Source organism: Chiloscyllium plagiosum, unplaced genomic scaffold (genome assembly GCF_037043375.1).
Source record: "Chiloscyllium plagiosum isolate Xiang-an unplaced genomic scaffold, Cpla_swu_hap1 HiC_scaffold_21, whole genome shotgun sequence".
NCBI lineage: Eukaryota > Metazoa > Chordata > Chondrichthyes > Orectolobiformes > Hemiscylliidae > Chiloscyllium > Chiloscyllium plagiosum.
Window position 1 is genome coordinate 33,409,034 of NW_028270159.1, and position 25,817 is coordinate 33,434,850.

Genomic DNA, 25,817 nt, shown 5'->3' on the forward strand with positions numbered 1-25,817 from the left:
GGTGTCCGGCGGAGCGGTTCCCCCGGCTCCTGGCGCCATGTTCTCGGGTTTGCAGGAACTCGGCATCGCGAGCGGAGACGATCTGAAGGAAACTTTAACCAACTGCACGGAGCCGCTGAAGGCCATCGACCAATTCCAGGTGAGCGGAGCCGGGCACATCCTCACACCCACCTCCCGGCCCCAGCCCCAGTCCCGGGGGGAGGGATGGCCCACCTTTACAGAGCAGCTCTACTCTCGCCCCCACCCCCGACTCCCCCGTATCTCTCTGACCCCCCCCCCCCCCCCGAGTCTCTCTGACCCCCCCCCCCGAGTCTCTCTGACCCCCCCCCCCCCGAGTCTCTCTGACCCGACCCCCCGTATCTCTCTGCCCCCCCGACTCCCCCCGTGTCTCTCCGACCCCCCTTGTCTCTCTAACCCCCCCGACCCCCCGTATCTCTCTGACACCCCCCCCCCCGACTCCCCCCGTATCTCTCTGACCCCCCCCCCGACTCCCCCCGTGTCTCTCTGACCCCCCCCCCTTGTCTCTCTAACCCCCCCCAACACCCCGTATCTCTCTGCCCCCCCCCCCCCAACACCCCGTATCTCTCTCTCTGTCTGCCTTCCCCATTTCTTTCCCAATATCTCTACATGCCCTGACTAGTGATGTTGCAGGGAAAAGTCTTGCCCAATTTGTTGACCATATCGAATCTGATCCGCCATGAATTTGCTAAATCTGAAGCAGTTTAGCCTTAGATGAAAGAAGGAAAGGTTCCTGGATCGAGAGCTGGGGCAAATTGCGCTCATGGCACTCCGCCAAAACCCTGTCTTCGAAATTGGGAAGTCACATAGTAATGTACAGTAAATGGCATTGATGATAAATCAGGACAATGGTTATAATTTTCATGCAAATTTGGTCAACTGATTTACATCTGATTTCTTGTGGGGGCTTCAGAGAGATGATGAGTGTGTTCAAAAGGCCAGCATCTCATTTCCACCAAGAGCAGGATGGGAACATGATTGATCCATTCATTGTATTCTGCAATGTGTTCTTTTGGATATTATTTCACTTGTTTTATTTTTCTAATGAATTCAGATTGAAAATGGAATTTTACTGCCATCCCTGCAGTCAGCGTTACCTTTCTTGGACCTGCACAGCATTCCCAGGCTGGAGTTCCACCAGTCTGTATTTGATGAACTACGGGAAAAACTGCTGGATAAAGTTGCCACCATAGCATCGGAGGGAAAAGATGGAAACAGGTAGAGTTGCTTAACATATACGATATTATGACACTTAGCTAAATTAATTGTTTTCCTTTGTGATTTTTTAAATTATTGAAACTCTGCAACATTACAATCTGCAAATAACATGCCAGAATAAATAGGATTTTGAAAGCTGATCTCCAAAGCATCCCACTATCTGTTGCCATCGTTTTCAACACTCTTGGATAAAAATAATTGAGCCTCATTGATGTGTCAGTTTTTGTTGAAACTTTATTGCTGGAACAGCACAGCAGGTCAGGCAGCATCCAGGGAACAGGAGATTCGACGTTTCGGGCACAGGCCCTTCTTCCTGTGCCCGAAACGTCGAATCTCCTGTTCCCTGGATGCTGCCTGACCTGCTGTGCTGTTCCAGCAATAAAGTTTCAACTTTGATCTCCAGCATCTGCAGACCTCACTTTCTCCTGTGTCAGTTTTTGGTCCTGTTCATTTCTCCAATTAAGCTATCTTTTAAGCTACAGTTCGTTCTGCTATAACACGACAGTTGTGTTCCTCTGCAACCTCACGCTATAGAAATCGCCGTGTAGAAGATTGCGCTGGACCCATTCAGCAGAAAGTTGACATTATGCAAACAACGTCCACAATTCATCAAAATTTATATCCAATTCATGCTGACTAAGTGCGCATTATAGAAGAATTCCCTGTAATACTAATTTTTTTTCAATTCCGAAATCCAACTAGATCTTAAATAATTCAGAGAAACCTCATGTGTCTTTCTTTTTGAAGACAGACACAAAGTACTTATTTAGCTTCTCTACCATTTCTTTATATGATCAATTCTCATGTCTCTGTCTGTAATGGACTGTTTGTTTTACCAAATGGTTTCATTTTAAAAAATTTTTTGAGTGAGGAACAAGAGTAAGCCAGTTGATCATTTAAACCTCCTTTGCCATTCAATAAGATCTTGCTTCATCTGATTTTAACTCCACATTACTGCAAACCCAAATAATCTTTCATTCCCTTGGTAATCAAGAATCTATCATCCTCTGCCTTGAAAGGATTTAAAGGTTTTTGGTCTCTGCCTTTTGAGTAAGGGATTTCCAAAAACTCTCGGAGAGATTTTTTTCCCCTCATCCATGTCCTTTATAATGAGGAACCACCTTAATATTTTGCAGGTGAAAGTGAAGACTGCAGATCAGAGTCAAGATTAGAGAGATGCTGGAAAAGCACAGCAGGTTAGGCAGCATCTGAGGAGCAGGAAAATCGACGTTTCAGCCTCATTCCTGATGAAGGGTTTTTGCCCGAAACGTAAATTTTACTGCTCCTCGAATGCTGCCTGACCTGTGCTTTTCCAGCACCACTCTAATCTTAATATTTTGCAATTATACTTTCCATGATATTGTCCAATTCTGAGTGAGTTTAGTGTATTTAAGTATAAACCTATTGTCTTCTTACTAAATCATAGTTAATAATATTTTAATGGTGAAAGATGTTTAATGTTGACTGGAAAGCACTAAGAATGCTGTGGCAAGCTGAAACTCCTAAAGAAGTAACCTAAATTATAACAGGATGTCTTTTGATGAGTAGTTCCTCCTCTGGATGTAAGTTTGCTCACTGAGCTGGAAAGTTCATTTTCACCATACTAGGTAACATCATCAGTAAGCCTCCGGATGAAGTCTCCTGTTCGGCATCATTCTTCTGTGTATGTCACTGCTGCCATTTGATTATTTTTGTCAACATTTTTCTTTAGGTATAACAAGTTAGAAGATCTCTTGGAAAAATGTTTTCCACTAGTCAAAGTTCCATCAATACAACCTGTAGTAATGTGCGTGATGAAACACTTGCCGAAGGTCAGTCGCGCAATGTTGGAAAAGTATCAAATCTGAGCTGAAGAATTTCTTTCATCATTTGATAAAAATTATGACAAAGCTTCCAAGTTAATACTAAAATGTTTGAGTTGCATCATGCTGATTAAATACAATATTTTTGCTTCTGTTATCTGTAGCTCACCTAATCTTTACCTTGTGTTATCATAATGGACCCCGAATTGTGTATTTTTTTCACAGGTACCAGAAGAGAAATTAAAACTGGTGATGGCAGATAAAGAGCTGTACAAAATCTGTGCGACAGAAGTGAAACGCCAGATCTGGCAGGATAACCAGGCGCTGTTTGGAGATGAGGTCTCCCCATTGTTGAAACAGTATATTGTTGAGAAAGAAAATGCCCTCTTCAGCAGTGAGCTGTCAGTCCTGCACAACTTCTTCTCAGCATCCCCCAAAACCAGACGTCAAGGAGAGGTACAGGACAGGATGGCTTGTTAGTGGAAGTGTAGAGAGAGTGTTTCACCAATGTTCACCTCTGTCTGATATTTTGTTCAAACACATCCTTGCATGTTTCTCCCATAAAATCTTTTAATTTCTCTCAAACTTTTAATACCCTTGGCAGTTAAGCATGTTTATACAATATAGTTGCTGTGTTTTTCTTTATTATTTGAGTCCATAAGTATTTGAAAACCACTGCTCTCTGGTACTCTGGAATTCTCATTTCCAGCGACTCCTACAAGTTCCTGCATCTTCCTGTTCATATTTGAAATGATCAGTTTTCCAGATAACATGCTTCATTGGGATATGGCAAAAGTCACATAGTAACAAGTCAGCACGTAAAGAAATTTAATGATTACTTCCTGATGGAAATCTGAAGATCTGACAGTTACCTGAGGTCTCTCCTCCCATCTCCCTTTGAAAATCTATGCTATAGTTATGGGGAAATGGGAGTGCCATGATAATTCGTACATCTCACCAGAGTAGCACATTGGAAATCATGACCCACTATTCCTGGAGTTGTCTCAGCAGTGAAAGATTTTATACAAATATGCAAAATTCCCAATTTACCTGTCTGTTACACCCAGGTGACAGAAATCATGCATCAGGCTTCTATACCTAGCAAGAATTACTATGTATTGTGAATAAATAGATTACACCTACAGATAAACAAGCATGTAACTTAATAAAAACTGAAAGAACTGCGGATGCTGTAAATCAGAAATAAAAACAGAAATTGCTGGATAAGCTCAGCAGGTCTGGCAGCTTCTGTGGAGAGAAATCAGAGTTAACGTTTTAGGTCAAGTGACCCTTCCTGAGAACGGTTCTTCAAGTTCTGAGGAAGGGTCAGTTAACTGGAAATGTTAACTCTGATTTCTCTCCACAGATGCTGTCAGACCTGCTAAGCCTTTCCAGCAATTTCTGCTTTTATGACATATAATTTACCTGGTTAAGCTAGTAGTTAAGTAGCTTACAAAGTTTTGTAGCTTGTTTAAAGATAAACTTTCTTTGTTTCTAATATTTTCATGATTCTATTTCTTTTATATGTCTAGGTTGTTCAGAAATTAACCAACATGATTGGGAAAAATGTAAAGCTCTATGACATGGTTCTCCAATTTCTACGCACTTTGTTCCTGAGGACAAGAAATGTCCATTACTGCACCCTGCGCGCAGAACTATTGATGTCTTTGCATGATCTAGATATCAGTGAAATATGTTCTGTGGATCCTTGTCACAAGGTACGGTGAGGGTTTGGAAGATCCATTGCATGCGTGTACTTCAGCTGAAATTTGATCTCTCATCCTTTTTACTGAAACATTGTTTTAAACTGAGAACTGATGACTCAGAAATAGCTAGCAGTGTAACTTGGGAAAGCTTTTTGCCTGTATCTAAGCCAGTTATTTCAGTCAATTTCAAGTCCAGAATCTAAATTCCCTCATGTAGAGAGATCTTGGTCCAGAAATGTCTTGGGTTGTAATACGCCTAATTTTTCCAGGATCTTACCTTCCTGTTGCCCTGTTAGAAATTTCAGCATTATTCTGACCATGCTACTTTGAAAGGCACAGTCGTTGATCTGAAACATGAACTCTGTTTTTCTGTCCACAGTTCCTGTTAGATCCTGTAAGCATTTCCAGCATTTTCTGTTTTTAAGATTTTCAGCATCTGCATTTATTTTGGTTTTGCAATTTGAACAACCATCATAAAAACCATAAATTGAAAGTATTTAAAAATAAGTTTCTCTATTAACAGTTTACCTGGTGCCTTGATGCTTGCATTAGAGAGAGATTTGTAGATGCAAAGAGAGCTCGAGAATTGCAGGGTTTTTTGGATGGAGTTAAGAAGGGACAGGAACAAGTGTTAGGGTGAGTGATCTCTCATTGAATAAAAATCATTCTTTAGAAAAAAGCCATCTTTTGAATTGCTAACAATAATACTTTCACTTTCCAGTGACCTCTCGATGATCCTTTGTGACCCCTTTGCAATAAATACACTGGCTCTGAGTACGGTGAAAAATCTGCAGGAGTTGGTCAGCCAAGATGCATTGCCCAGAGTAAGTACTCATGTGCTAATTTTTCAAGATTGGTTCTTGCAGCATTCTTCATGGCAATGTCTTGAACAATCAGAGTTGTCTTGACGACCAGTCAACATCCTTATGTCATATAAAATGTTGCTTCTTTTAAAATTTGGTGTTCTTGCATCTGTCCTGATGAGGGAAATGCAAAAAAGGCTTCACCTGCTTCTCTCTTTCATCAATACAATAATTATAATATTTAGTATGATTTGTTTAAGTATTATCTTTAAAGAGCAAGATAACAGTGCTCAAAAACCTAGTTTTTCTTAAATCAAGTTGCTTTGAGATTATTGGATAACTGAAGATGAATAATTGTGGGATTCAACAGGACAGTCCCGACCTTCTCCTCTTGTTGCGCATGCTGTCGCTTGGTCAAGGGGCCTGGGATATGATTGACAGTCAGGTGTTCAAAGAGCCAAAAATGGTAAGTTAGGAAACTAATCCATTACTTTATAGTGTTGTTTGTTAGCAATCTACACAGTGACGTCATTGAATTCCTTTGTGATTCATTGTCTGAAATGATGCATTTATCATGAGATAACTCCAATTTCTATTTAATTTGTTGAATTGTACAAAATATATTTATCTTTAATGCTTAACATCTTCGGTACCTCTACAAGATTTGAAGTTAATGTGCTGAGGGTCCTTTAGCATTCATAATGGAATATGCTATCAGTTAATCAAAACATAAAATGGAATGATGTACTGCATAACAAACAAATTATCAATTTGGGAGGATCACTGCAATATTATTTATTTAGTTGTCCTTTGACTTGGTGAAATGAAAGCTTATTATGTAAAAATATAACTACCTATGTTGATATTTCCAAACTACACATCAGAAGCAGGGTGAGGTCATTTGGTCCCTCATGCCAACTTCACCATTTAATAAACTCGTGGCTGATCTGATTGTGGCCTCAAATTCAGTTTACTACTTAAACAGATTGACTGCTTTGATAGTTAAGCTGATTTTTGACCAAATCTGACTTGGAAATATTCAATGACCCTGCCTCCCCTGCTGCCTGAGGGAGAGAGCTTGATGACTTACTGACCCCGAGAGAAAAAAGTATCTTCATCTCTGTCTTAAGTGGGAGATCCTTTCTTTTTAAATTGTTTTTCTTTATGGAGGAGACATCCTTTAAGCATCCATACTGTTGAGTCCCCTCAGGATCTTACATATTTCAATAATATCAAATGAAGTATTTAAGTGAAACAAGCAGTTAGCAATCAGATGCCTCATCTGGGTAACATTTATGATTTATTGGTTTGTTATCATGTATGAAGGGGGAGAAATGTTACACAGCATTGTCATCAATAGATCCACTAATTGAGAGCTTAGACCACTTTGTATTATTTTGAAAAATAAAAGCATTAAACTTTAACAGAGGTAAGATTCTAAAAAGGTAACCAAAAGGCTTGCATTTGATCTGATGGTGTGTCAAAGAAGAACAGTACAGCATAGGAACAGACCGTTTGGCTCTCAAAGTCTGTGCCGACATATTTTGCCCTTCCATACTAAAAGTGTCCTCACAGGATCTGTATCCTTCCCATCCTTTCCTGTTCATGTATTCGTCCAAATGCTTCTTGAATGCTGCTGTTGTGTTTGCTTCCATCACCACCTCTGGCAGCGAGTTCCAGGCACTCACCACCCTATGTGTGAAAGCACAAAGCCAGGATGATGCATACCTTTCATATGGTATTTGCAGAACAGATCTGTAAAACTCTTTGGTACAGTATATCAATGTGACAAGACCCTAATATTAATGCATTTATAACACTTTTATTGTATATAAATACATTTCCATCGATCAAAAGAGTAGTGTCTTAGGCTCAAACATCTTCAGCTGTTTCATCAGTGATCTTCCCTTCATCATAAGGTGAGATATAGGAATGTTAATGTCTCCTCAGATACTGAAGCAATTCCTATCCAAATGTAGAAAAAAGTAGGAAAGGGCCAGCCTTGGGCTGAAATGTGGCAAGGAATATTCATGCCATAAAGTCCGAACAATGACCACCTGCAATAAGACATTCTAACCATCACCCTTTGACATTCAGTGATATGACCATGACAGAATTCCCCTTCAACAGCATCCTTGGGGTTACCATTGATCGACTGAACTGGACTAGCCATATAAATAATGTGGCTACAAGAGCAAGTCAAAGGCTAAGAATCTTGCAGTGAGTAATATGCCCCCAACTCCCCAAAGCATGACCTTCTACAAGGCACAAACAGGGAAGGTGAAGTACAGCCCACTTGCCTCAATGAGTGCAGCTCCAACTACACTCAAGTAGCTTGGTACCAGTGAAGATAAAGCAATCTGCTTGATTGACACCACATCCATAGTATTCATTCTCTCTGCCAGATGCACTGCAACGGCAGTGTATATCATCTACAAGTTGCACAACAACAATTTTTACCAGAACTCCTAAGACAGCGCCTTCCAACCCTACAATTACTACCATCTAGAAGGTCAAAGGCAGCACTTATGTACGGATACATCAACATCTACAAAGTTCTCCTTCAAACTCACCCATCCTGACTTGGAAATAGATCACTGTTCCTTCAGTGCTATGAGATACACTTCCTGGAACACCTTCCCCAATGGCTTTGTAGGTATACTTAACGCCAAATGGATTACAGCAGACCAAGATGACAGATCACTAGCATATTCTCAACGGCAACTAAGGACGCAATGAATGCTGACCCAGCCAGCAAAGCGCACTTACCATGAATAAGAAGCAAAATCTGTCACAGATTTCACTGGGCTTCCATAATAAATTCGCTGTTTTCTTTGCAGTCTTCCTCTAACTGAACCAGAAGGGACAGTTTTACAGGAGAGCTGCAGTGTTACATCTTGATGACTGCTCACTGTGATTGTTGGCCTTGGAAACTGTACACCAAACCTGACTTTCCAGTGTTCACGTGTACTTCCAACAGGTTTTCCTGATTTAGTCTAAACGAATGATATATTTACCTGGTTATAATTTGGTTATGGGTCATTGTGGAGTTTCCACATTTCCAAGCTGGTGGTGTATGAATTTGTAACCATTTAATGTATTTACTTTTTGATTTATCACAGTGAACGTTTTCACCCATATACTGTGACAATAAAATGCTACATACCTTCTGTCTCAGTCAACATATATGCCACAAAGCCTTAGTGACAGTATGAGACTGGTGATGCGAGCATAAGAGGTACAGTTAGTAAGTTTGCAGATGACACCAAAATTGGAGGTGTAGTGGACAGAGAAAGGGTTACCTCCGATTCCAACAGGATCTTGACCAGATGGGCCAATGGGCTGAGAAGTGGCAGATGGAGTTTAATTCAGATAAATGTGAGGTGCTGCATTTTGGGAAAGCAAATCTTAGCAGGACTTATACACTTAATGGTAAGGTCCTAGGAAGTGTTGCTGAACAAAGAGACCTTGGAGTGCAGGTTCATAGCTCCTTGAAAGTGGAGTCGCAGGTAGTTAGGATAGTGAAGAAGGCGTTTGGTATGCTTTCCTTTATTGGTCTGAGTACTGAGTACAGGAGTTGGGATGTCATGTTGCGGGTGTACAGGACATTCGTTAGGCCACTGTTGGAATATTGTGTGCAATTCTGGCCTCCTTCCTATCAGAAAGATGTTGTGAAACTTGAAAGGGTTCAGAAAAGATTTACAAGGATGTTGCCAGGGTTGGAGGATCTGAGCTATAGGGAGAGGCTGAACAGGCTGGGGCTGTTTTCCCTGGAGTGTCAGAGGCTGAGTGGTGACCTTATAGAGGTTTACAAAATTATGAGGGGCATGGATAGGATAAATAGGCAAAGTCTTTTCCCTGGAGTTGTGGAGTCCAGAACTAGAGGGCATAGGTTTAAGGTGAGAGGGGAAAGTTATAAAAGAGACCTAAGGGGCAACCTTTTCACGCAGAGGGTGGTACGTGTGTGGAATGAGCTGCCAGAGGAAGTGGTGGAGGCTGGTACAATTGCAACATTTAAAAGATATTTGGAATGGTATATGAATAGGAAGGGTATGGAGGGATATGGGCCGGGTGCTGGCAGGTGGGACTAGATTGGGTTGGGATATCTGGTCGGCATGGATGGATTGGACCGAAGGGTCTGTTTCCATGCTGTACATCTCTATGACTCTATGTCAGCAGCACAATAGACTTGATAATCATCATATTTGGTTTCTAGATGGATGGATAGACAAATGTCAAATTGTGTTTGTGTCGAAAAACTACATTATTTTGCATATATAATCCACTTTCAGTTTATGGCCCTTCTTTAGGAGATAGAACTGATTACAAAGTTCTTACCCAATCTGATGGCATTCGTCGTGGATGATCACAGTTTCAATGTGGACCAAAAACTGCCGACTGAGGAGAAGGCTGCAAGCATGTATCCCACCACCCTCCCAGAATCTTTTATCAAGTATGTCATTGTCCAACTGTCAATCTGACATTTATTTTAAAAATGCAGATGAAATGATTAGAATAATTACTTTACAGTGTGGAAACAGACCCTTCGGCCTAACAAGTCCCCACAGACTCTCTGAAGAGCAACCCACCCAGCCCCATTCCCCTACATTTACCCCTTCACCTAAAACTACGGGCAATTTAGCATGGCCAATTCACCGAACCTGCACATTTTTGGACTGATGGCAGGAAACCGGAGCACCCGGAGGAAACCCACGCAGACATGGAGAGAATGTGCAAACTCCACACAGTCAGTTGCCTGAGGCGGGAATTGAACCTGGGTCTCTGGTGCCGTGAGGCAGCAGTGCTAACCACAGTGCCACCGTGCCGCCCAAGGATCTAATTTTCGACATGTTACGTCTGAGAACAATTCATGACCATATTACTTGATGTCAATACTGTCACAAAGGGTTTAGGTAGAATATTGTAAAAGATTTGCAATTTGTTTCTTGATTCTGAGTGACAAGTTAAGAAGTCCAAAGTTAAACTTGGATTAATTCTCAGTCTAATTGGTTTCATCAGTGGGATTGAGATCACTGGTAGAATTGTCCCACTTGTGAATATTGAAGGCAAGAGAATTAACTGTAGTTCACGAAAGACTATAAGCATTTCTCTCTATTCAACTGTGACATTGATGTAGCTTGAAGGACACCTATTCATATCAAGGGTGGGGGATGGCAAGGAGACAGGCACAGTATGAGAGCTGAACCTGTGCTATTGGCATTATTTCCAACACATTATAACCATCAGCAAGTTGAGCTAACTGTATAATGAAGAATAAGAAAACCTCAAACATGAATATTTATCTTGAAAGAAAAGGGAACATTGTGAGCACAGTGTAATTAATATCTTTCTGAGAAAAACATTTGTGAAGCAATGGCAAAATGCAGGATTTGATGATGTCTGCCTACAGATTTGATGCAGGTTTGTCAATGAAGGTTTCACCCAATCCAGCATCTTTTCAAGTGCTCTTCCTTCCACAGAGAAATTTGGTATCTGTGAACAGGGCAAGTAACAGCACAGTTCTTCCGGTTAGAATGAAGTTCCCTCCATGAGCTGTATAGAATCCAAATCAGGAAGTATAAACAAGAAAATATAAATTAGACTTAAAAGATGTACAGAAAGAAAAATGTTGCACCTCATACATGTTGTATTTCAATCAAATTAACTTGTGGCAAAACAAAATGCTAAGACTTCTTCCATTACCAGGTTCGTTCTGGAAAATCGTGTCGCTTGTGAAATTGCACTGTACTATGTGCTACATATTACAAAACAGAGGAACAAGAATGCCATTCTCCGCTTACTACCTTCATTAGGTGAGTACTTGCAATTATTTTAGGTTTCTGTTTAAAAATTCCTTCATAAATATTTTACCACCTCTATTCAGCAGCTCTACAAATCATACATCAAATTAACATGTAGAAAATTGGATCCTTGGCATATGGATTCTGATTTGCCAAATGCATACGTGGTGTATATACTGTGATTCAGGATGAAAAGAACCGAGTGACATCTTAGTTTCTAAGTATCCATTTTATAGCTAAATATTTACTGTTACTGACTGCTGTAATGTTCAGGGTTTAGTAGTTTAGATAAGTTGTAAATGCTTATGTTTGTAAACCTTGCAAAGGTTCCAATAAAGTATAATGGCGAGTGGGTGACATCTTTGTAGTATGCTCATGCCGACTATGGAAAATCATCATAATAATAGTAAAATAGATGTGGTCCTTTCAAATTTTCAATGTGCCTGTAGAAAATACTTGTAATAAAAAGAGAGATTGCTGGAGGTACTCAGCATCTGTAGAGCGAGAAACAGTTAAAATTATCAATCAATGGCTTTTTATCAAAACTGGAAGAAGTTGGTGATTTAACAATATCTTCATAAATGCAGTAGCAGAGGAAGAAAGAGAAAGAGCCTAAAATAAGGTGGGAGGCAAGAATGATTAAGTGATAAAAGGAACTTGATTACAAATCCGAAGGGATGACAGTTGAACATATAAATAAAGATAGGCTTGTGGAAGATGTCAATGGCAGCATCATAACTGCCATCTGAACAACAGGAGCAGACAAAGCGGAGAACAAGGTAGGACTGATAAATTAAACTGCATTATTTCAATGCAAGGGGCCGAACAGGGAAGACAGATGAACTCAGGGCATGGTTAGGCACATGTGACTGGGATATCAGAAGCATGGCTCAGGGATGGACAGGACTGGCAGCTTAATGTTCGAGAATGCAAATGCTACAGGAAGGATAGAAAGGGAGGCAAGAGAGGAGGGGGAGTGGCGTTTTTGATTCGGGATAGCATTACAGCTGTACTGAGGGAGGATATTCCCAGAAATACATCCAGGGAAGTTTTATGGATGGAACTGAGAAATAAGAAAGGGCTGATCACCTCATTAGAATTGTATTGTAGACGAGAGAAATTGAGAAACAAATTTGTAAGGAGATGTCAGTTATCTGTAAGAATAATAAGGTGGTTATGGTAGGGGATTTTAACTTTCCAAACATAGACTGGGACTGCTATAGTGTTAAGGATTTAGATGGAGAGGAATTTTTAAAATGTGTGCAAGAAAATTTTCTGATTCAGTATGTGGATGTACCTACTAGAGAAGGTGCAAAACTTGACCTACTCTTGGGAAATAAGGCAGGGCAGGTGACTGAGGTGTCAGTGTGGGAGCACTTTGGGGCCAGCGACCATAATTCTATTAGTTTTTAAATAGTGATGGAAAAGGATAGACCAGGTCTAAAAGTTGAAGTTCTCAATTGGGTGAAAGGTCAATTTTGATGGTATTAAGCAAGAACTTTCAAAAGCTGAATGGGGACAGATGTTCGCAGATAAAGGGACGGCTGGAAAGTGGGAAGCCTTCAGAAATGAGATAACAAGAATCCAGAGAAAGTATATTCCTGTTATGGTGAAAGGAAAGGCTGGTAGGTTTAGGGAATGCTGGATGACTAAAAAAATTGAGAGTTTGGTTAAGAAAAAGAAGGAACCATATATCAGGTATAGATAGCATAGATCGAGTGAATCCTTAGAAGAGTATAAAGGCAGTAGGAGTATACTTATGAAGGAAATCAGGAGGGCAAAAAGGGGACATGAGATAGCTTTGGCAAATAGAGTTAAGGAGAATCCAAAGAGTTTTTACAAATATACATTAAGGACAAAAGGGTAACAAGGGAGAGAATAGGGCCCCTCAAAGATCAGTAAAGCGGCCTTTGTGTGGACCGCAGGAGACGGGGGAGATACTAAACCAGTATCTTGCATCAGTATTTACTGTGGAAAATGAAATGGAAGATATAGAATGTAGGGAAATAGACGGTGACATCTTATAAAATGTCCATATTACAGAGGAGGAAGTGCTGTATTTCTTGAAATGCATAAAAGTGGATAAATCCCCAGGACCTGATCAGGTGTACCCTAGAACTTTGAGGGAAGCTAGTGAAGTGATTGCTGAGCCTCTTGCTGAGATATTTGTATCATCAATAGTCACAGGTGAGATGCCGGAAGACTGGAGGTTAGCTGACATGGTGCCACTGTTTAAGAAGGGTGGTAAGGACAAGCCAGGGAACTATAGACCAGTGAGCTGACGTCGGTGGTGGTCAAGTTGTTGGAGGGAATCCTGAGGGACAGGGTGTACATGTCTTTGGAAAGGCAAGGACTGATTCGGAATAGTCAACATGGCTTTGTGTGTGGGAAATCATGTCTCACAAACTTGATTGAGTTTTTTGATGAAGTAACAAAGAGGATTGATGAGGGCAGAGCAGTAGATGTGATCTATATGGACTTAAGTAAGGTGCTCGACAAGGTTCCTCATGGGAGAGTGATTTGCAAGGTTAGATCTCATTGAATACAGGGAGGACTAGACGTTTGGATACAGAACTGGCTCAAAGGTAGAAGACAGAGGGTGGTGTTGGAGTTGTTTTTCAAATTGGATGCCTGTGACCAGTGGAGTGCCATGAGGATTGGTGCTGGGTCCACTACGTTTCGTCATTTATATAAATGATTTGGATGTGAGCTTAAGGGGTATAGTTAGTAAGTTTGCAGATGACACCAAAATTGGAGGTGTAGTGGACAGTGAAGAGGGTTATCTCAGATTACAATGGGATCTTGATCAGATGGGTCAATGGGCTGAGGAGTGGCAGATGGAGTTTCATTTAGATAAATGCGAGGTGCTACATTTTGGGAAAGCAAATCTTAGCAGAACTTATACACTTAATGGTAAGGTCCTAGGGAGTGTTGCTGAACAAAGAGACATTGGAGTGCAGGTTCATAGCTCCTTGAAAGTAGAGTTGCGGCTCGATAGAATCATGAAGAAGGCATTTGGTATGCTTTCCTTTATTGGTCAGAGTATTGAGTACAGGAGTTGGGAGGTCATGTTGCAGCTGTACAGGACATTGGTTAGGCCACTTTTGGAATATCGCATGCAATTCTGACCTCCTTCCTATCAGAAGGATGTTGTGAAACTTGTAGGGTTCAGAAAAGATTTACAAGGATGTTGCGAAGCTTGGAGGATTTGAGCTACAGGGAGAGGTTGAATAGGCTAGGGCTGTTTTCCCTGGAGCATCGGAGGCTGAGTGGTGACCTTTTATAGGTTTATAAAATTACGAGGGGTATGGATAGTGTAAATAGACAAGGTCAGTTCCCTGGGGTGGGGGAGTCCAGAACTAGAGGGCATAGGTTTCGGGTGAGAGGGGAAAGATAGAAAAGAGACTTAAGAGGTAACATTTTCTTGCAGAGTGTGATGCGTGTTTGAAATAGGCTGCCAGAGGAAGTGGTGGAGGCTGGTACAATTGCAACATTTAAAAGGCATCTGGATGGGTATATGAATAAGAAGAGTTTAGAGGGATATAGGCCAGGTGCTGGCAGGTGGGACTAGATTGGGTTGATATATCTTGTCGGCATGGATGAGTTGGACCGAAGGGTCTGTTTCCATGTTGTACATCTCTATGACTAAATCACTGCCCTATAATGTTTGGAACCCTCAACCATGAGCATCGAGGAGATAAACAGGCAGGTGTTCCATCTCCTGTGCTCGCAAAAGATTTGGTGTAGGGAGGGGTGCAAGTGTTTTCAGTAGGGAAAGTGTGGATTTTAAAAGTTTATTTTATTAAAACTACCTGCAACCATACAGTTTACAGAGACTGGGACAACACATCTATCCTGGGACAGGCTAAGCAAAAGACATGCCAGAGAATTCCTAGAGGCCTGGCACTCCAACCACAACGCCATAAACAAACACACAGATTTAGATACCATTTATTAACCCCTCAGAAAATGAACAGGAAATGACATCACCACAAACCCCAGGAACCCCATCCGGGACAAACATATAAATAGAAAGCAGGAGACAACAGCTTCGCTTCACTTGGAAGTCGCCACTGATGATGTAACCTAGCCAGGTAATGAAACGTTTGGATATCAAACCTACAGCTCAGCGAGCAAATCTACGCCCTCAAGTGTGGACCTAAGTTGTGGAAGGAATGGTCACTTTCAAATGCTAAACGGGAAGTGAAGCGGGAAATGTGTTCCGCTTGGAAGATGATCCATTAAATGTGAAGACAGATTTAGGGAGAGGTAGCAGCAAAAACTGTTCTGAGAGCGAGGGGAAGAAGGGGAAGATAGGTACATGAAATGGTTATTTTCAGTTGATTAATGCTGGCTTGAAGAATCAATCCATCACTGATTGGGGGATACTTGAGATAAATTAATACCATCACAAAAAGCAAGCTTTTTTTTCTGCTGTATGATGTTGGCAACAACGTGAGATTAATGGCAACTGCTATCTGCTGTTCTCTGTAAACTGTATGGTTGCAGGTAGTTTTAATAAAATAAACTTTTAAAATCCACGAATACTGTACTAATATCTCATGACATTAAAAGGGAAAAGATTCCAATTGTGTGAAACGTTCAAGTTTAGTTCATTATTAAGAAACTATATCTTTATACGTTGCTCTTTGCAGTAGAACCACACAGAACTCCAGGGACATGTAATTGTTCTGAGCAACTGCAGACCATCTTCCAAATGTTTTTGGGTGCTATAGATTTCACAGTCTCTAAGCACTGTCTCTGACTTTGTTCATGTCTCCAGAGTCCTAATTAAATTACTGTCTGTCTTAATGGCTATACTTAAAAAGACTTATTCCTACAGATACCAAAACAAATTATCTGTAATACACTTCAGTGTGTGAGGCACCTGCATTATTTGGGTGTTCTGTATTGCAGTCATGTCAGCAATTACATAGAGCTTTCCAAATTTCAGAACCAGCAGATTCCCATAGCTTTACCAAAGCATCAATATTCAGATGATTCATTTCCTGATGAACGGCTTTTGTCCGAAACGTCGATTCTCCAGCTCCTTGGTTGGTGCTTTTCCAGCTCCACATTCTCGACACCAACTAATTTTTCTATCGTCAAAGCCACAGCAGATGTATTAGTGATGTTTAAGTGTTCAGTGATAGAATTCAATGTCCACTTTAAGTCCGTGGATTCAATGTTGAGACAAAAGTAACAACTAAGTACATTTACCAGTTTTGGGTTTTCATGAATGAGCTTCGAAAGTAAATCTTAGGCTATTGAACCATCAATGGCATCACAGCTAAGCCTTGACCTCCACTTGGTTGGCATTTATACTTATCCGTTTTTTTGAAGGTGAACAACTGGACATAACTCAAAATTGATAACTTGGCATTTTTTGGCTCCAAACCTTATCCTTGGTCGCATCAAAAATCCAAATGGAAAGTGCAGGAGAAATTCATCCGGTCTGGCAGCATTTGTGGAGAGAGTTAATATTTCTAGTCCGATAACTCTTCTTCAGGACTCAATTTTATCAGCCCAATTATTGGTTAAGAGATTAACTAATTTAGCACGGACTAGAAACTGAACCAGTTATCTTCCAGGACTCATGGTTTAGTGTGACGTTGAGTAGTGCCTTTACCACTGCATGACCTGAAATTGTTTTCAAAATTTGCAAGCCTTAACTTGGTAAACGTCTTTAGGAAATAAATGTTGATACCATCCTTATTTTCAAGTATTAACAGGATTAGGTCTCAGTCTGATCATTGTCACACCTCACCAGGCTCACACGCTGGAAATCGAGCCCTGCTATTCTTGGAGTCATCACAAAAGTTAAAGATTTTATCAATGTATGTAAAATTCCCCAGTTTACCTGTCTTTTAGACATACGCTAACAGAGCATAGAAAAGGTTTCTGTAATTGAGAATTACTATTTATTACAAATAAGTAGAATCTAGCTATGGGTAAACAGCTATGAATTATCAACATACAACTCTACTGATTAAAATGTATAAAATTATATCAAATTCTACCCTAGAGACACAGACACACCCAGACACAAAAAAAAAAGAACCTCGATTATCCGAGCGATACGGCAGAGTATTTTGTTGGATAATCGAATGCCAGATAATCCAGTTTAGCCAAGCACCAGGACCTTGCCATCTTGTTTTATAATCCAAAATTCAGATAGTTGAATGCCGGATAATCGAGGTTCCTTTATATATGGGTGGAGAGTAAGGCAGTACAATGATTTCTGTCCATAGGATTTGCTGAGATCCTTTTGCCTTGCTGCTCCATGATCTCTCTTTGAGTATTTTCACTAGCTTGCAGGAGAAATAAAGATTGGTTCACACCTTAAAAACGCTCTGACTTGTAGCTGAAAAGCGACAGCTTGCAGCAACTGGGGAGGGAAAGTAAGCAAGCTTTCTTCACACGTTAGGTATTCTTCATGGCAGAAAAATGGACGGCACTTCCATTTTGGAGGTCAGAAGGCTTCTTGTTCATTCCCACAAATTACTCATCTACCTGAGAACCATAGTCCGGCAGGCAGAAGGTCTTTGTCATCGACAACTGGTCATCACTCCACCAGACAACTCGCTGCTCATTGCTGGCCAAGTCTCATTTTGTACGCACTCTCTGATGCCAGTTGGACTGTAATTAAACATTCCCCACTGTGGAACAAACAACAGCATGACCAACACTTGCAATAAGTGATTGGGTAACTTGCTTTTAAAAAGTGCTTTTAAAGGACTATTCCCTTCCACAGTCCTTTAGTTTTCAAACAGTTCTTTTCCAATTACACTCCACAATCAAAATACAGAAGATATGAAGATGCGGTCTTTACAGCATCGTGAATACATCGACAGAAAGAGGGCACATCTGTGAAAAGAGGGTTCTCACTTCACTGTTTGAATATGTTAGATAACTTGCATTCACAATTGAAATGTGTGGAAAGCACAGGACTTGTAGTTCTGCCAAACCAGCACAAGTATTGTTATGACTACTTCCATTAGAAACAAGAAGGAAGGTGGTTTCTTTTGTGGTGGACAAAGAAATCTCTGGTGTGATTATCTAGGTTTACATCAGAGCACATAGAATCATTATATTGAGAACTTTTTTTAACTTTACAAAACAAAAATTGCAGTTTTTAGTATTTTGTATAATGCAGATTTGTGTTTCATCCTGAAGGTGTGAAAGGACTGCAGTTTAATTTTAAATTTCTGTGTGAATTGAATAGCTAAATATTCTTTGTATTTCATTTCAGTGGAAACCTATAATGACATGGCATTTAGTGATATTTTCTTGCACCTATTTACCAGCCATTTAACATTATTGATGGAGGAATTTGCTACAGAAGAATTCTGTACTGCACTATTTGATGGCTTCATCCTTACAACATTCTCCAGGTATGAAAACCAAAATTGTACGTGACATTACTTTCACAGATTGTGTTGCAAGAAGATCTGTATCTACCACATGCTGAGGCCAATCTGGGTCAGCGGTTAGCACAAATTTGTTCTTCAATTTGTAATTTCTAGAAGTTGATTCCAGAAATGCATTGAAAAATGTATGGGTGGCTCCAAATTCTGAACCAGATTTTCTTGACAATCTTGGTATTAATAGTCTTTGAAAGCAATCTAGTGACAGAAAGTCAAGACATCCAACCCTCGTGTGTCACTGCCCATCTAATAACATTAACATCTTGTCTGATTTTTAAGTCAGTTTTATTTGACTAATGATGGACCAGAGCAGTGGGATTACAGAAACACTCAAGCCTTGAGATTTAAGACTATGGGAGTACATTTTTGTGACAGCAATTTTTATCTTCCAGTGATGTAGGTATTATTTGGTCAAATGTGGCCTTTTGTCAGAAAGTAAGCTTCTGACATTTGTTAATGTGTTCTTTTCTTGTCAACCAGATTCATACTTGTTCTTAATAACCTAACCGTATTTTGAACTTTTGGCTTTTTACACCATTATTTTCCTGGGGTGGGGCAAAAGCTGCTGATTAGCTCACTTGGCTGGATGGCATGTGGTTTAGAATAATGACAAACACCATAGAATTGATTCCTGTTGCAGCTGAGGTAGACTTGGGACCTGCCTTCCAACTCTGTCATTCAGAGTGAATGCAATGGCAAGCTACCACTAACAAAATCTCCCAGGGCAACTGCTCAGTGTGCAGCATCACCTAACAATGAACTAAGACTGAGTTTCCAGGAAGAGCACATATGAATTTTCCTTTGTCCAGCATCACTAGTGATTCCAATTAAAAACCTTACATCTTTCATAACTCAGAGAGTGCCTCTATCTGGCCCATATCTGTACCAAAGCAAATGAAGAACTAGGATCACATGATTTTTATCAACTTTGAATTCTGATCAGCGAGTCAAATGAATGATCTGATAAAGTTGAAAAAAAAGGCTAATGGTATAGTCAAATTTTGGTCAGTGGCAATTGTGGTGCTGTCATATTGTCATATTGTCTCAGGCTCAGGTTCAAGACCCACTTACCTGATGGTTGTCATAACATATCTGAACAGTGAGTTTTAAAAATATATACACAAAATGTCGTGATGCAACTCCAGGGTACTCACGTGACAGTAGACATGTTTTGCTTCTGAATCTTTTAGGACAGTAGCTTGGATTTCAAAAAAGGAAAGCAGCAGTATTTTTTGAAGTTCTTTTGTTCCAGAAAATGATGTCCAAATAACTGAACTGTTTTATGCAATCTCATACTAGTATAGTGGTTTATACAATTCTAGACTACCCAGATTACCTTATGGTCAACTCAGTTTTTTCTGAAGTGTAGTTACACATTTCCCCATATTACAGTTGTATCAGATGTAATGTTATGAGGGCATCTGCTTCTTGAAATTGGAACTGCAATTTTCATTTATCACTTCTGTATAATGACCAGAATGTCCTCACTCATGTTTGATTACAGTAAAGAAAATGTACACAGACATATCCTGAGACTGCTGCTACATCTTCACCATAAAGTGGTACCTTCAAAAATGGCTTCATTGCAAAAGGCACTGGAACCTACCAAACAGGTATCTGTTTGTATAAAGATATGAAATGTGATATAAGGACGATGTATTGGAGGCAAGGGTATCAAGATGAAGATCAGGATTATGAATAAACAATATTTTTTTCCATTCTTGAGGTGCGTTAATATCTGAGTATGAGCAATATATTCAAGCTATTTTAAAACCTGATTGTACTCCTGCAAGACTAAGCTTGGCTGGGTTTAACTTTGGGACAGATATTGTTCAGATTGTAAGAGTTGGTAGTGTAAGAATATTATTTTCAGACCATAAGGCAGCCACAGGTATTTTACTTCACAACTTTGTCACAAGTGGGTTTGTGGGTTTTGAAAGAGAATTTTAATTTTGATTAATTAGTAGAAGTGTCTTCAGTCCGACTGATAAATATTTGGAATTATTTACCTATTCAGGCAGTAGAATCAAAAGCATTTGTGTATTTAAATTGCAGTTGGATGCTCCTGTGGTACCAGGGATGTGAATCAGGAAGGCTTTGAGTTTTTTTTAAAAAATGTTTGTCGTGCCTTAACATTTATAAGATTATTGCATTTTAATTTTGCATGCAGAGTGCTGAAGCAGTGAAGGACTTGTATACTCAACTTACCGAAAAGATAGAAAGTCTTAAACAGAGCCCTGTGCAAACAGTAGAGACTCCGCCACTGGAGCTGCCTTTGAGGACTGTCTCTACACCTCCTGCCATCTGACAGATTCACTTTACATCTTGGATTGACACATTGTTGTGCATTCGTGATTGACTGGATCTGCCTGTTATTTTAAGGTGAATCGTGAAGCAGAGCTACTGGGTTATCTATGATTTGTGTCATCTTTTTTGCATGTTCAGAAGAGTGCAGCCCTGAGAAGTACACCAAATTGCTAAAATTTATGTTGGTCCCAATTACCACAAGATGAAATTAAATCAAATGAACTTTTCCGTCTGTGCTGCGACATGACATGTTAGATAGATGGTTCTGTGATCCATGTTTTCAAGAAGCTCACTGTTAATAATTAGACTACCACCAATGGATCAATGCTTTTTAAAAGTCTAAATGATAAACTTCCAAGAGCTGTAATCAAATTACTGAAGATCATTATTACTGCAGTTCTCTTTGGAGGCATTTTTCAGCTATTTCTGTTGCTAGTACTTCCTCATACTTAGGAAGAATAGGTGGTTTAGTGTTAACAGTCTGGAAGAATAGTTCATTTACTGATTCTTAGATATCAGTAAATATATAGATTCTGGATCTTGATCTTTTAAAGTATTGTTCTTTTGTTTTTATAAAGGTGATTATTTGTTAAGTGTACTAGTGACAGGAATCACTTTCAGAATGCTGATAAAGCAAAAACGGTGTGTATTGTACTGCAGTACATTGACTTAATACTTCAGCAACAGTGGAATGTTGAATATATAATTATACATGTGTATATTTCAACATGAATAATGGAAAAAGGTATAAAAGTTCATTTCTTATTTAACTAAGCAGCAAAAGTTAAGTGCTAAAGACTTTGTATCACTTTTTAAAAAAATAAAGTTAAAATATTGACATTCTATTTTTGTATGCACATTGTCTGGAAAAAACCTTCGTCAACATTATGCAGTTAATTACACCTTAACCCCTGCAGGTTTACTTATTGTTAGCACACCATCGGCCTTTACACAGAAGGACAGGCAGGTGAGTTGTGTGCTGCTAAGACTGGATGTGGAGCCACTGGCTCTTTCTCTACTACATGATAATGCTATTTTTAATATCTGTTAGCAATTGAGGGATATTTATCAGTTTTGGCCTGGTAACGAATAATGTTTACAGGATTAGATAGATGTCTAAATAAAGAAGTCTGTATTTTATCTTTGCTCTGAATTCTGAAATTCCTTCCTAAAATTCCTTGCCTTACTCTCTGTCCTCTGTAAAATTTACTTCACTGGCAAACCTTTTGCTGGATTGGCAATTTATTTTGATGTATAATCATTGCCCTCCACTAAAGATGTTATTTGAATACAGTTTTTATTATTGAGGTGTTTATTATGTTTAACAGATTTTCACAATACATTATATTGAGATTTGGTTTAATACCTGTGAAAACTACGTTCGGTTGCCAATGAGTAGAGTAACCTACATTTGTAGAACTCCACAATAAGGAGAGCTGTTTAAGTCCTGATGTTCTTGAAATAAGCAGAATTCAGTATCTTTTTTGGAACAATCAGCTGTTCTGGATGGGAAGTAAACAGGATTTTCCAAGTTGTTTGCATCTTGAAATAAAGAAGAGAAACACCGATGACAATCACAACTGAATTGAGCTTGTTGAAGAAGAAATTAAGATTTTACTAGTTGCAAGCAATTTTTAAGTGTGTTAAAGATTTAGAACTACAGCAAAATTTGAGTAACCTCATTTGTTCTATTGTAACTGATGAATCAACTGTGATCAACTTTTTTCTGGACTGCCTTGATTTAATACTATTTATCAACCTGCAAATCAGGTGTCACAATTAGTCCCATGCATATTTCAGATAACATGCCTTCGCAAAACTACATTATTAAAATAAGCTGAAAATTGATTTATTTCGTGACTTTTTTGTTTTTCAGCTTGGGCTATTGCTTTCTGTCCTGTTTTAGAAATAACAAAAATGTTCTGCAGTGTTATTAATTTGAAGATGAATTCCCTTTTTACTTCATTTCATATTAAAGGAATTGGCATTTGTTTAGCATTTTTTTGTGACATTGGGATGTCCCAGTGTGTGTTAAGGGCAGTTAACTACTTTAAGTGCAGTTACCATTGGAAACTTAAGCCAGTTTGGAATAATTCACCAGGTGTTAATTAATCTGTTTTAATTAATTACTGTATTTGTCAGTTAAAGTTATGAAGTACAGTACAATTTCTTTTTCAAATCGGCACGATTGCCCAAATTGGTTTCTGGTTATATTTGGATTCTACTGTAGATATGGAGGTAGGCATTAGGAAAAAAATTACGATATGATACCACTGACAAATGAAGTAAGACTCAGTCATATTTGAGAATTCTACAAAGATCGAAATATAGCCCAGTGTCATTACACTAGTGTAGTGGAGGGTTCTTTGTTGATATTCAAATGTAAGTATTTTATTAATGAACAAAATCTAGAGGCTGAAGGAATATTTGTTCTGTGTTTGGATGCCGTAGGGCATGTTAGAGTCATACAGCATGGAAACAGACCCTTTGGTCCAACTAATCCATGCCAACCATGTTCCCAAACTAAACCAGTCCCACTTGCCTGTGTTTGGCCCATATCTTCCAAACCCTTTCCTATTCAGGTGATTTAAATGTTGTAACTGTATTTGCATCCACCACTTCCTCTGACAGTTCATTCCACACATGAACCACTGTCTCTATAAAGGAAGTTGCTCCTCCTGTCCTTTTTAAATCTTTCTCCTCTAACTGTAAATATATGCACCCTAGTTTTGAAGGCCCTCATTATTCGCCTTATCTCTGCCTGTCATGATTTTATAAACTTGTATAAGATCACCTCAACTTCCCTACGCCCCAGCCACATCCAGCCTATTTTTATAGCTCAAACTTTCCAGATTTGGCAGCGTCCCATTAAATCTTTTCAGAACGTTCTCCAATTCAATAATATCCTTTTTTTGGCAGGGCATCCAGAATTGCTCACACTATTCCAGAAGAGGCCTCATCCAATGCCCTGTACATGTGAATAATTAATTTCTGTCAATGGTTGACAAAATTGTCAATTTTTCTTTCTCAGAACCAGCAACTTTTATCTTGTTCAGCAAGTCACTTACACGCAGTAGTTGCTGACTGTAAGTCAGCAAATGTAGCATGTCATGGTTAAAGAGAAAGCAACTTATGGTGCTGGAGAAAATAAACCAGCTTTTACACCGGATTCAGTTTTATGATATGATTTCTGCTATCCATTAGGGTTCTTTTTCACCCTTTTGGATAGCTGTGCCCTTTCTTTTTTTCTAACTCCTTGTTTTATACTGTTGTGGCATAACATCTTAAACCTTTGAACTCTGGAACACTCAATACATTAGATTTGTTTTGGGGATATGGAAAGTTGGGCCCAACAGTCAAGTGGTCCCAAATGCATAATTGACCTATTGCACTGTATTTAATTTTCAGCTCAAAATTAATGCTGTTTGAAGGATGAGGTAAGAAGTACTCACTCACAATACTCATTGCAAGATGTGCCTTCCATTGAATTCTGAGCCAATAAGATAAATGACTGGTGGTGCTGCTGGAGAGATAAATGTTGGCCAGGGCATATTACAAACTGTTTCTGCTTTAACAAGTGTCTTGTGATACATCCCCAGGACCTGATCAGGTGTACCCGAGAACTCTGTGGGAAGCCAGAGAACTGATTGCTGGGCCTCTTGCTGAGATATTTGTATCATCGATAGTCACAGGTGAGTTGCCGGAAGACTGGAGGTTGGCAAACGTTTAAGAAGGGCGGTAAAGACAAGCCAGAGAACTATAGACCGGTGAGCCCAACGTCAGTGGTGGTCAAGTTGTTGGAGGGAATCCTGAGGGACAGGATGTACGTGTATTTAGAATGGCAAGGACTGATTTGGGATAGTCAACATGGCTTTGTACGTGGGAACTCATGTCGCTTAAACTTGATTGAGGTTTTTGAAGAAGTAAAAAAGAGGATTGATGAGGGCTGAGCAGTAGATGTGATCTATATGGACTTCAGTAAGGCGTTCGACAAGGTTCCCCATGGGAGACTGATTAGCAAGATTAGATCTCATGGAATACAGGGAGAACTAGCCATTTGGATACAGTACTGGCTCAAAGGTAGAAGACAGAAGGTGTTGGTGGAGGGTTGTTTTTCAGACTGGAGGCCTGTGACCAGTGGAGTGCCACAAGGATTGGTGCTGGGTCCTCTATTTTCTTCATTTACATAAATGATTTGGATGCGAGCATAAGAGGTACAGTTAGTAAGTTTGCAGATGACACCAAAATTGGAGGTGTAGTGGACAGTGAAGAGGGTTACCTCAGATTACAACAGGATCTTGACCAGATGGGCCAATGGGCTGAGAAGTGGCAGATGGAGTTTAATTCAGATAAATGTGAGGTGCTGCATTTTGGGAAAGCAAATCTTAGCAGGACCTATACACTTCATGGAGGGAGTGTTGCTGAACAAAGAGACCTTGGAGTGCAAGTTCATAGCTCCTTGAAAGTGGAGTCGCAGGTAGATAGGATAGTGAAGAAGGCGTTTGGTATGCATTCTTTTATTGGTCACTGGAGTGTAGGAGTTGAGAGGTGATGTTGTGGCTGTACAGGATATTGGTTAGGCCACTGTTGGAATATTGCATGCAATTCTGATCTTCCTGTCGGAAAGATGTTGTGAAACTTGAAAGGGTTCAGAAAAGATTTACAAGGATGTTGCCAGGGTTGGAGGATTTGAGCTATAGGGAGAGGTTGAATAGGCTGGGGCTGTTTTCCCTGG

The 25,817-nt window shown here is 39.7% G+C and overlaps 1 protein-coding gene and 1 long non-coding RNA gene across 2 annotated transcripts in view; one reads left to right on the top strand and one right to left on the bottom strand.

The window, feature by feature from the left end:
* On the top strand, window positions 1-21,925 carry nelfb (negative elongation factor complex member B). The gene is made up of 13 exons (XM_043719996.2): window positions 1-139; window positions 1,073-1,236; window positions 2,948-3,047; window positions 3,264-3,494; window positions 4,571-4,756; window positions 5,268-5,380; window positions 5,466-5,568; window positions 5,918-6,013; window positions 9,858-10,000; window positions 11,254-11,360; window positions 18,601-18,742; window positions 20,280-20,388; window positions 20,946-21,925. The coding sequence occupies exons 1-13, from the start codon at window positions 38-40 to the stop codon at window positions 21,081-21,083; spliced, it is 1,734 nt and encodes a 577-aa protein (XP_043575931.1). The 5' UTR covers window positions 1-37; the 3' UTR covers window positions 21,084-21,925.
* LOC148146123 (uncharacterized) overlaps window positions 17,917-25,817 on the bottom strand; it is a 26,274-nt gene continuing 18,373 nt past the window's right edge. Inside the window, exons 2-3 of the long non-coding RNA XR_015760737.1 lie at window positions 22,449-22,624; window positions 17,917-18,007 (exon numbers count right to left, since the gene is read on the bottom strand). This is a non-coding gene — a long non-coding RNA (uncharacterized LOC148146123). The remainder of the gene's footprint in view (window positions 18,008-22,448; window positions 22,625-25,817) is intronic.

Bases quoted from the DNA above. Each gene is read 5' to 3' on its own strand.
- nelfb (XM_043719996.2), top strand. From the start codon at position 38: ATGTTCTCGGGTTTGCAGGAACTCGGCATCGCGAGCGGAGACGATCTG. The intron at 6,014-9,857 runs GTAAGTTAGGAA...GCCCTTCTTTAG, and splicing joins TGTTCAAAGAGCCAAAAATG to GAGATAGAACTGATTACAAA. The intron at 18,743-20,279 runs GTATGAAAACCA...GTTTGATTACAG, and splicing joins ATCCTTACAACATTCTCCAG to TAAAGAAAATGTACACAGAC.